We start from the raw sequence: 12,379 nt of genomic DNA on the forward strand, positions 1-12,379 counted from the left end.
TGAGGGGGTGATATGTCATCGCTTTGGTTATTTATAGATTAGACGGGCTGTTTGTTTCTGGATGATCTGCAGCCTTTGACTAAGGCTTTTTGATAGGCCAGCATATAAAGGGTTGGCATAGTCATCCTCGAGAGAACGAGGGTGATAACAGCTTGGATAAGGACCTCCAAGGTAAGGAATTTAGTGATTTTATTGATTTAAAGCACGTATCTTCTGTTGCCAATATGCAGCTGGAATATTTGGATATTTTCCACTGTTTTCCACTGTTCTCTACTTGCCAGACTTCCATTACCTCTGATTCCCAAAGGATGGGGACACATGGACAGGTGGTGTGACTACCCTTGTGCACATGGATCTTAGAATGAGAGATTTAGGTACAGAGGTTGCGTTTGATAGGGGTTTGGCGACACAGAGAGGTGGTGTAATGCTGAATCACGTGAGCAGGGATTGGGATGACTTGAGTGAAACAGTGAAGAGTATTGAGTACAGGGATTGACAGTAAGAAGTGTTTGGGGCACATGGACTGACAGTGTGATGTGAATGATAACATGGTTGAGATAGGAACTTCTGGTCTCTGGACAGCCCACATAAGAAGCCTAGAGCAGTTGTGTCCAACCTTTTGACTTCTGTGGACCCCCACTTTATCATTACTGGAACCCAAGGACACCCAATGAATCATTATTGGAATCTGGGGAACCCCAACTAAGTCGTTACTGGAAGCCAGAGACCCCAGCCTAAACACTGCTGATGATTTGAAATGCAAAACAATACACACACAAATACAGAAACAAGCATAAATCAAACACATACACAAGTGATACCACATTTTAATTTGCAAACAAATATAAATAAAAACATAAAGAAATTAATTTTAAAAGGAAGGTTGCAGCTTTATTAAATGTAATTGAAGCCACACATCGCCCATACTGTATTCTGTTTAATGCACCTGCACTGCTCCCAGAACTCAATCTGGGGACACTAATTTAATTTTTGCCTCCCATTTCGAATTCCTTGACATTTACAGTAAGTTTAAAAAATGTCAATTGTACATTTAGCCACTTTATTTATATACACTTTATTATTTGGCTAATATTATTTAATTTTCTAAGCAGTCGCGGACCCCCCTGAGGATGCTTCACGGGCCCCCAGGGGCCCCTGGACCACATGTTGGGAACCACTGGCTTAGACCATGTTATCAGTAAATGTGAATTATCCAGTACATGTGGATAAATAGTGTGAGAATCTTGGTACCCAGGGAAAGCACAAGGATTACATGAAATAAAATATTTTGTAAACTATGACGATACTCAGAGACAAATTGTGGGATGATTTGTCATGTCTTTTGAGCATCCTTGTAGCCAATGTTAAGTTTTCCTGCAAAACAGAGATGTTAGCTTTCTCATTTATTTGTAACCTGTTGCAACTCATAAACAGGCAGTATATTGAGCTTAACCTTTACCGATCTTGTAGAAAGCTTCAGTCACGTGAGCGTGTGAAGAGACAGTGTGAGGATCCTGAGCACATAGAAAATATGCAAGGGGCAAATGTGAAATGGACAATGTATGCAATTCGGTTCAGATCTTTGTAAACATAACTGGATTGGCAGCCATGGAAGCTGTAAAATATTTGCAGCAATGGAGTTCATGTTGGGCTTGGCCCAGGCCCACCCATGTTACCTTCCTCGCTCCGGGCCATCCAGAGGCTGGATTTCATCAGCAGTACATTCTCCGATGCTCAATTACATGAAACCGTATCACAAGCTGTGGGCTGCATAGTGTATTGGGGATGTACTTTCTAAACACACACATCTCTTCTACCTTGTTTGAAAAGCAGCTTGTAATTGAATATATGGCTTTCGTGTGCTGGCTCCTACATTTAACTGTGAATGAGCATCCAGTGTGAATGAGGTTCTGGTGGCAGTAGACATTGGTTTGTGCCTGTTATATCTGTGCTGAGCGCTGTGGCAAGAGATTACCAGAGACTTCAGAGGAGGAGCCCTCCACACGCTGCGCTCAGTACACGGCTAAGCACCTTTACCCCGGATTGTTTTGACGTATTTGTGCTCGTGGTCAGCCAGATGGGTGTTTCGTGAACTTCTTGAAGTGTCAGACATAAAGAGTGGAGCAGGACTGTAGAAGTCAAAGTTGTCCTAGGAATGTCAAACGGATGCCATGAATTTCAGTGGAGGACTGTAGATCAACATTCTAAACAGCCCTTTCCAAGATGGTGGTCTGTCCTTAGCATGTTATCCAAGGTTCCCAATCAAAGGTGATGTAGAGTCCTTTTACTGTTATGTCAGGACCTGTTTGAAACATGAATAATGGAGGCAATCACGAGAGGAAGATACATGCCAACACAATTGCCACCTGATTCTTCATGATGTTCTTTGCCCCTTTGCTACTATGCGTTCCTCTTTTTAGTTCTAGCAGCTGGAACGTCTATGGATTCTACTTTTGAATATAATGCCTGGTTATTTTCACTTCCCTGAAGTCAGAGGGTGTTTGGTGCCTTGCCAATCACTCCAGTATGCATCTTCAGGCTCCAATCAAGTAAAACTAGATTTCCAAGGGATTTCCCTGACATGGTTTCTTCCTAGCTTAAGTAGACACTGTGCCCTTTTCAAGTAAACTCTTTTGAGTATTTTGGCACCGTGGCTACTGGGAAGAGTCTCTCTTTCCTTTGGCAGCTATAGAGGGGGCTCTGGAGTCTTCAGAATCCAGAGCTTGGCCGAGTCGTACATGAGTTGAAGCAGTCTTACTCTGCTACACCCAGCTGTCCATTGTCAGCGACTGTCAGCGGGAGGCCGTGCGACTGGCATTGGCCTATGGTCCCTACCATTGAGCTTGGGTAAGTCAGGAGGAAATGTGCAGACGGTGTGATTAACGTGGATGGTAATATGGAAGTGCAAGTGGTGCGCACATTTCCACATTGCACCTATTGCAAGTGGCAGTACTGGTTAACAAGGTAAAGTGTAAAACTGAATGACTTGTACAGCTTTACGTACAAGGAAATGTGGAAGGTACAACAAGTGCTTTACATTCTAAGAAATGATCATGGGAATTCAGGCCCCAAATACAGGGCATTTAAGAAACTGGCCCAGCAGTGTGTTTTTTTGTAGTTTACTAAACTGCCAATGTAAAAACTACCATCATGAGAGTATCTAATCTGTGCTATATCTCTGCTTGCCGATGTTTGAGTACATAAGATCAATAATTCAGGGTAATCCGTAGCTGCAGCAACTCTGCTCAGGTTGTCAGACTGACTGTCACAGTGCCAGGCACCCGCACAATCAGCAAGCTGGGTCCACTTGAGCATCACCAATTGAATTTTTAACAGAATGGCATATTTCAGCTTCCCCCTTGGTAGCATTACCTACTGAACGCCATAGTAGCAGCGGTGTGAAATGTTTTAAGTAGACGCCTGTATGGTGATTGCTGTCACCATGTCCTGTTTGAGCAGTTTCTATGAATGGTAGAGCTAAACCTACCCGATGTGTTCCTACAGTTCATTTGTAATTAATATTACAAATGGATTCACAGTTCACCTCCCTTTTGCAACAGCTTATTACAAAGAGGTGTTTTGCACAAATATGTGTTGATACAATGCAGCTGAAAAGTGTCAATGTTCGCCCAGAACTGTTTTTGTGACAGAATTACAACCAACATGGTAGTGTATCAGTGTAACAGGAGACATGTAAACAGGTGTTATGAAGGATGGAATGAAAATATTGCTGACAATTGTTTATTTTTGTTTCTCAGTCCAATGGTTATGAACACAAATCAACTGTTCACGTAGACAGATGCGTATATTGGTTACATGCATGAAACGAGTATTAAACATTCAAAATCTGCTCAGGCCAAAAAAATAGCAGTAAATAAATAATTGAATGGCACTTAAATGGGACAGCAACAGCGATGCAACAGTAATGGGTGTTAGTTCCAACAGTATTTAGAAATCGTGCTGTCTCTACTAGAAGATGATATAATACTGCTCCAACTGTGGCACAATATATATATTGGTCTTCTGTGCACCATGTGTTTTGTATCAGTCATACAATTTTCACATCAAGGCATACCAGATTTGCTGCTGTAAAGCAATATTCCAGGTGGATAATGGTAGAGACTCTGAAGTATTTGAATATTGCAAAAGGTCTCCTAAAAAGCTTTTTAGAAAGTCCAGGACATTTTGGCCAATGAATTTAGAAACTGCTTTAAAATGTGACTATTGGACTCCATCAGATTAAAACATATCTATTAGGTGGTCAGTAGTATTTTATAGGTGCAATATATGTCTATTAAAAACATTGTCTAGGGTCCTTAAAGTTCCCAAACTAGATGAAAGGGTGGAATTATTGAGAAGGGAGAAGGCCTAAAGAGGTTTTTTTCCGATGTGTAACATGAGATTTATATCCATCCAATCCAAGAAAATGAGTATGAATATGTTGTTCTATCACTTCCTATTGAGTGACAATATTTACAGGCAGAAGAGCTTTATGATCTCAGCCTCTGTTAACTTTTTCTTTCAGGGCTTCATGGATGAAGAAGTGCATCGGTCATTGCTGCGAATTCGGAAGATACAGGACTCCATGATCTGCTGACTGGAGTAATGGTCAGCAGCATGTTCCTTCTAAGTACCACATGATCAGGGAAGATGGGCTCTTCAGGCCTATGATAGTTCTGAGGATTGTTGATATCATCAGGAGCATTTTCCTTGTACAAGCAGAATCTGAAAAAGACATGGACAAGCCACATAATGATCTCTGCACAAGATGGACTCTTCAGGGCAGCTCCTTCCCCTCTTCCTCTGCTGCCTGTTTTGCCCTTGGGTCACCTGTTCTCTCTAAAGTTAAATGATGGGTCTATTCTGGCGTTTGACTTTAAGGTTGCACTGGCCTGAGATGACAGTGACGAAGCTTAGGTTTTAAATTAGAGATGCCTTTTGGATGTGCTTATGTTTACTTTCATGAATGAATGCAGAGAAGAAGCAACAAAGACATTTTTGCAACTGTAAAGTTAATATTTATTATTTTGGGGGTGGGGTTTTAAGATTTACGTTTTAATGTAACTTTGCAATAGTTTCGCAGTATGCAATAGTATCCGGATATTTAGTGGTGGTCACTGGAATGTGGGATTCCCTGTGCACACCATAGTGCTAAATAAGCCAGTCTTCGGAGGGCACTAAACCAAGCCATTCAGCAAAGCACTCTTCAGACTAACGTAGATTCCAAATGCCAAAAAGACATCAAGAGCATCATGTCTAGGCTGGTGCTCAGTCTGCCTGCGATCGAAGCCCGCTGGAATTGATGGATTCGCATTTAAGAGAATGAAAGAGAGAATTGCCTATTGCACATTGCCAGAAATTCCTATTCCCTTTTGCACCGCAGACTTTGTTCATGGCTGTAGAAGAGATCTACTTATCTGCTGCAGAGCAAATGAATCACTGTAGCAGTGGTCAACCTGTTGAGGAGGAAGGGTGTCTGTTGAAGAAGCCTCACTTGCTACAGATAACCGTATTAACCTTCCGATTCTAGTGGAACCTTACCCGTTAAAACAGATTTCGAGTCACTACAGATAAGTAGCCTCTTATACTTTCTCTAAAAATGATGGTGTCCCTACCAGCAGGTCATCCTTCCTAGGACTGCTTATATAGGAATTCATTTTCTTTTCCTAGTTTGGTAAAACTCATTCATGATACCAGAATAATTTGTGTTCTCAAAGGGAGCCCTACCTGCTCAGGAGCATATTCAAATGAAAGGGCAAGGTCAAGTGGGTATGAGTCTCAATAATGTTAAACAGAGCTGCCATCAGAGGATGCTAAACCAAGTCAAACTGCATTGCTTGCAGTACAGATGCAAAGACCAGATCCCAAGTCAACCGGACACCAAAAAGTGAAAGGACGAGTCTGTAAGACTAGCTGTAGCCTATAATGACTTGCCTATAGCAATATCTTGACCTGTTTAAGTATACTGGTGCATCTAAAATGTTGACACTGACTCACTTTGTCCCAATTTATAAGGAGCCACTCTTTCTGCCAAATAAAATGTTTTTAATTAGCATTTCCCCTATTTTTTTGAAGAGTCTTCAACCTTGAGATAGGAAATGAGCTAAGAAAAGCACAGGTTCTGCCTTTCAGTTCATAGAAGCAGAGTTGCAAAGTATTGTGTTTTCTTGGTGGCAAGTACAAGAAAATCCAATATTTTACTTAGCATCATTGCTGCTGTAATAGATCTAGTTAGCTCTGCCGTCAGTTAGTCCCATGGTTGGTGCTAATGAGGCTGCAATCACACTCTGTAACTAAAATTAAACAAGGTTAATAAGGTTTGATTGGCAGGAAGTTAAGACAAAGTAATGAACAGCATAGGTTGTGGAACTCCTAGTGGCAATAAAAAGGATCTCATTTGAGATTGCATAAAAACGTCCCCTTACATTTTTCATTGACTTTCTATAAATTTAGTATGTTTCTCAAGAATGTTATATATTTTTTTTCTAAATATGGAGCGATATATTCAACCACCTTCATCAGTGTCTGTCATTCTCACGTCCCTGCTTTTTTAGTCTTGGTGGCTTTTAAAGAGGAATTCCACTGCTCTCCACCCTCAAAATACATTAAGGTATTCTTCTTTCTCCACAAGCGTGAACTTCAACTGCTCATATTTACTTTCTACGGATGAATTACAACAACTCCAGCAGGAGATGAAGAGTAAAGGTTCCACTATTACTTTTTTTTCATCGTCTTAAGGTTAATTGTATTGCTCTTAAACGTATTAAAGTATATTCCTATCTACTTTCTTTCAGGCCTGGAGAGGAGTATTACATGGCCCCGTCACTCTACCCATCTTGACCTTTACTAAGCCATATAAAAATGTGTTCTTTATAGTTCTCTTTATGGGTTTCATGTATCCCTCCGGCTGCTCGAAGATAAATGTTTCCTTTCCTTAAATGTGCACATACTCTTCTTGGCCTTCTTAAATCCCTTCATGTCCTAAACATAGATTTTAGATTCATTTATTTGCTCACTGTTGACGATCTGCAACTCTACCTAATAAAATAAGGGCATGTTTCATCGCTCGTTTTACTTCTGACAATCATCTCCCCTTGTTTTGCAGCTACATTAAGTCCCAGTCACTTTAAACCTTAAACAAGTGCTTCTCTCTGCCTAACTGTTTAAGCACGAAAATAGGTCTACCACTTTTATTCCCACACCATAAGGTTCCTACACATTTCCTACATTACCGATTGTGTTCCACATCATTGCTGTACATCTAGAAGTGTACATTAATTACTCTCCTGGGCTGTCAAATTTCTACCTCCGGGTTGCAACCATTGGGGATTTTTTACCTTCCCTTTTTACCTCCTTAAAGATCTTTACTCCATCTATTCAGTCCTAAGTTTTCACCATCTTGCCTGGATTACCTTTAAGGTGTTTCACGCCATAAGGTATAGTTGTCTTATCCTCAACTTGTACCCTTATTTCAAGGCAGCTCACTGCCTACTCCGATTCTACCCCTGGAACGTGTCTTCTCGTGCCTCATTGAAGCAATTCTTTTTCTGGTGCTGGTCATCTGAAGACTACAACACAGTGCAGATTTTATTGTGATATGTGGACCAATTAACCAAACTTGTGCTAATGGTCCTTCAGCTGGTGGCCCACCCCACCCAGAACTGCTAATTTCAGCATTGTGGCCTCTCAAATGTCTACCAATGGAGCTGTTACGGAGAAGGTAGCTTCTCATCCATTTGGCCAAAAAAATATCATTGCAATGCATGTAAGAGAGGGGTATGCAGCTTAAAAAAGTTCACAATAGGCAGATTTCCCATTTGAACTGGTTCATCTGCCCACTAAAATGCCCACTTACCTTTCCCAGATGCATATTAAGATATGATGCGTACTTTACGTTTTTTTTCACAATCTATTCTTCACCATTACATGTTTACCTACAAACCATTAACCAGAGTATGTGTTCCTATTGGATAGTGTTGGATCTGTCACTTATGCAGATTTCTACTTCAACTTTCATCCCTAAGTAGGTCTTCACCGCTTATTTCTTACAGAGTGTTTCACATCATAATCCTCACCATTGAATATGTTCCCATGGATTCTCAGATTGCCTAGAAAGACCTCATTCACTGTTCAAGATGTTTTACATTTCACTTTTTATTTCACAAGTTGTCATACTTTCCTTCACTCCTCTGTGAAGATGTCAATTAGTGCACCTAGTAATATTTTACTTTGTCTTCCTCACGTTATGGTAGTTTATCTCCTGAAAGTATTCCACTTAATTTTCTCCACAACATGAATACATTTCACCTCACTTTCTGCACATTCCAATGGTATGTCTTTTCATAATATCCAGTTGTAATGATCTTATACTAGGTAGTTTCCACTTCCTGAATGTATTTTACAATAAATTCTTCAGCATTAAATAATGTTTACCCTGGTATTCACCTTTCAGAGGACAGTTTTCCTCCGACTGCTCCTATTCTGTTGTTGTTTTCCCATACATGCTCTTGTTTCTTTTGATATATATTTTTTTTACTTAATATTCTCTGCTTCTGGGAGTAGAACCCATCTACATTCTGCAAATGTGTCCTGTTATTTTGGCCAACCTTCTAAATGTGTCCTCTCTTCTTGATCACCTATAGAGATGCTTCATTCTGAACTTCCTTTTCTGGAGATGTCTGTAAACCTTGTTGAGTCCATGCTATCAGTATAAGTTACTTTATTTCAATTTGTATCGCTGTTGATGTATAAATAATTTACTGATTAATGTCTATACGTGTGACTTTTGCCTGTAAAAGTATGCTTACATCAGCTTCTTGGCCCTTTAAGCTTTCTCACCATCATACTGAAAAAGAGCTAGCAAGTCTGTTTTATGCCATAAGATGTATACATGACCGCCTCTTCTTCAAAACCAGAGTAGAGTTTCCTCAATATCACCTACGAAAAAATAATCACCACCCCCCTCCCAAACCAATGAAATCTACTGCCTTTGTCTTTAATCCAAATGATATGGACTGAGTGTCCTTGCAAATTAAAATGGGAGTTACATTATCTTCTCTCCTGAATATCTGAGCAGTATCATCTTTGCAATGAATAGAGGCAACATATCATCTTCCCTCTGTTCTGAGGATGTATTCATTTTTCTTCATCATCTGGACATGCAACTTGCCACATTTTCTTTTCATACCACAAAATGCACGTTTCTTTAGCACCAATCCGAAAAAGCAAATGAAACCATTTTCTATCCCCAGAATAGGTTACCTAACCATCTCCACCTATGTAGACGAGTAACTTTATCTTCTGCACCTCCTCCTGATATATTTTACACCAATGTTAGTTCATTCTTTTTTTTAATCGCCAAAGACTTTAGTTGCCTTATTTTCACTCCACAGAGTGGGTATTTCCTCATCCTAATTATTCTTTGAGATATGACTTTCCTTGTCCTCTTGAGAAATGAATATTTCCGATTTATTTGAAGATGAGTTGTATTCAGTAGCCTCTTCAAAAACATTTTTATTTAGTTTCACCATCTAACAGAATGATCTAACAATTTTTAGCTATATAACATCTTGTACTTAAGCTGTATCAGTGCCCTCTTTACCTTTAGCAACTCAACTTTTCACCATATTCTATTGCTTGTTAAAGGTGCCATTTGCTTTATTCTATCGCTATCATGAAGCAAGTACAGGAGTTTAGTGGCCCACCATCTTGAAGGCTGGAATTTGGAGAGAGGGTTCCACTACGGAGGGTTTCTAGTAAATGGTAGGTACAGTTGCCTGCGTTCTACACTCTTGTTTCATCACATCATGGGATCCTTCACCGAGAACTCGACGTGACTGATAACTTGGCCATGCACAAGTCCGATCCGCATTCAGCTGGGATGGTTTAAATGTTTTTTAAATCAAATATTTTATTGTAAAACCTAAAATTTTATAAAAGTCTTACTGATGTCATTAGTACTGTGCTGGGGATGCTGCTGATATCTTATTTCTATTGCCATTATGTTTCTACAGTTTTATTTAACTTTGTTTCTATGTTACTGTATTTAAAATAAAGCACAAACAGTGCTTGCTTGGTTACTTTCATATGTTTGGTGGTTATTGAAATGCCTTTTTGTCTTATCATTCTTATTATCATGTGCCAGACGTTTTTCAGATATTTTGCTACACCAGTGCTTGTATTTGTACTTTTGTCTGCATATGTTGTTTTTCAGTACAACAAGAGTTTTGCTTAACGCATCTGTACGGATGTGTTTGGTTCATCCCTAAGATAATGGTAGATGTGAGGCTTCACCACATCTACAAATGTTGTTTCAATGACTTGTTGTTGTGCACTTTTATTGAAAACAACCACAATTCACATAAAATCCACCTACATAAAGTGAATCTCAATGGGAACTCAGTAGTTCACATGAAAATCTCCATGGATCCATCCCTTTTCAAAGGAAGTAATAATAAATGTTCAGGTTCTCAACGCCTTTAGGAGTCTATGTTCTCTATGATATTATATAGCCCCTACTTGGTTGTCATAGAGACCTGAGTGAATTTAGGGTTTTTGTTTTGGTTATGTTAATATTGTTTTATTGAGACCCTTTTGGACTTCTATTCACTAAACCCCACCCCCTCCGAACAACTGCACTAAAGTATAGAATCTGCTTAAATGGAAAGAGAAATAACAGAAGTAAATGATGAAGCCTTCTTTATAAATGAATATTCAGTCAGGAGACCTTAGTATGACATATTAAATTTGTAATACATTATGAGACAGAGGATTGTCATAGTTGTATTTAGAAATCTTGGATACACTAACATCATTGTTTCATGTGCCAGAAACTGTTAACTTTGAATAGTACACCTCTCGTGGTGTGCTTTGCCTGTCTGCTAGCAAGTAGTAACCAGTACTGGCAAAGCTTATAGGTCTCGCCTTTTGACATTGTCAATGCAGACCTATTGGGCTTGTTTTTTTTTTTTTTGCTTATCTTTGGCAGCAGTGGCAAAAACAAGAAAAACGTATTAATGCTGTAGTGCCGGTGCTGAACAGCACTGCCAAAAATGTAAAAATAAAAAACAACAAAAAAAGTATGATGATGCATGTGTGCCATGACACTACAGAAGTCCTGTGTCACCACTCATACATAATAGCAACATTTTGTTTTAATTTAGCATTACAAGATGGCTGCCCGTCTTGTAATGGTAAATTAAAAGAAAATAAAAAGTGGAACAAAGCTCGAGTCAGAGTTGGGGCAGTAATCGGGGAGTGCGCGGTGGTGAGGGAGAAGTAGTGGCAGGAAAAGGAAATACGGGGAGCGTGGAAGCAAGGATTTCAGTTGGGAAACAGCACACAAGGTAGAATCAGGGAAACATATGCACTTGCATGAAGTACTGCAAAGAAAAGAAAGGAGTATTTCCTTGATGTGGAGCAGTTGAAATATACAAATCATCCAACCAAAAGGATGGTAATGAAGCTGTGCCTTAGACGTGAGAAAAATACTAGTAGAGCAACAAAAGCCAATAAATAAGAATCAAGCTAAGAGATTGACCAGAAGCCAACCCAATGGTAAGCAGTGGGCTGACCCAAAGCCCAGTGTAACTCCTGGTAGCATGTCCCAGATGCACCTGTAGCATCTTTGCAGAAATGAGCTGGGAGCTCTCGGGCGGCCTCGCAGTGTTTAGAATTACCAGGCTGCACGTGATATCCATGCAAGTCACAGGCAACAAAGAGTAATTAGTTAAGATGACGGAAGGCATGCCAAGGCACTTGATAACGGATGTACATACGTACATGTTGCACGCTTGGCTCTAAATGCAGTTACTCATGATGAGAGTAGACACGACGAAGCATAGGATCACAAGAGGGCTTGAATGTCACAGGAGTGCCGAATTGCTTCTCTGGATGAGGTACAGGACGCTGGGGTGTGGGCTAACAGGAATGCATGGATATCCCATTATGCATTTGTGTTTTAGACTGCTGGACAGCGTCATGAGTCATTGGATAAAAGGCACACATATATTACCTGTCATCCTGACTCTGCACATCTATCTTCAGCGATGAAACACTGCGGTGATGAGCAAGGGATGCTTTTCATGTGCAACTCACATCAACTTCCTGGCCTTCCAAGTCTGCCATCATCATAAAAACCAGTGTCTCTTCTGCATGCCTTCTGCTTTCTGTTTTACAGTTGGATGGAACTATAAATATTTTCCTCGCGCTCAGTATTTGCTGTATGGGAAGTGCTGGCTACAGCCTTTACTTTGAGTATTGACATTTTTAGTCATCAAATCATGTTCCAAATAGTGTTTAAATTAAATTTGGAACACAAGTAATAAATACTTATTCTACCATTATTGATATGTGCACCTACTTTCTGAGAGTACTTGAG

The 12,379-nt window shown here is 39.9% G+C and overlaps 1 protein-coding gene across 3 annotated transcripts in view; it reads left to right on the forward strand.

Annotated features, from left to right (window-relative positions):
• The window catches only part of ANKRD35 (ankyrin repeat domain 35), a 436,761-nt gene extending 426,676 nt beyond the window's left edge, over nucleotides 1-10,085 (forward strand). For all 3 annotated transcript variants that reach the window (XM_069217933.1, XM_069217935.1, XM_069217934.1), the window contains exon 13: nucleotides 4,526-10,085. In XM_069217933.1, the coding sequence (XP_069074034.1) occupies nucleotides 4,526-4,597 (72 nt within the window). In that variant the 3' untranslated portion in view covers nucleotides 4,598-10,085. The remainder of the gene's footprint in view (nucleotides 1-4,525) is intronic.
• Nucleotides 10,086-12,379: the final 2,294 nt, after the last annotated feature.

Source organism: Pleurodeles waltl, chromosome 12, assembly GCF_031143425.1.
Source record: "Pleurodeles waltl isolate 20211129_DDA chromosome 12, aPleWal1.hap1.20221129, whole genome shotgun sequence".
Classification (NCBI taxonomy): domain Eukaryota; kingdom Metazoa; phylum Chordata; class Amphibia; order Caudata; family Salamandridae; genus Pleurodeles; species Pleurodeles waltl.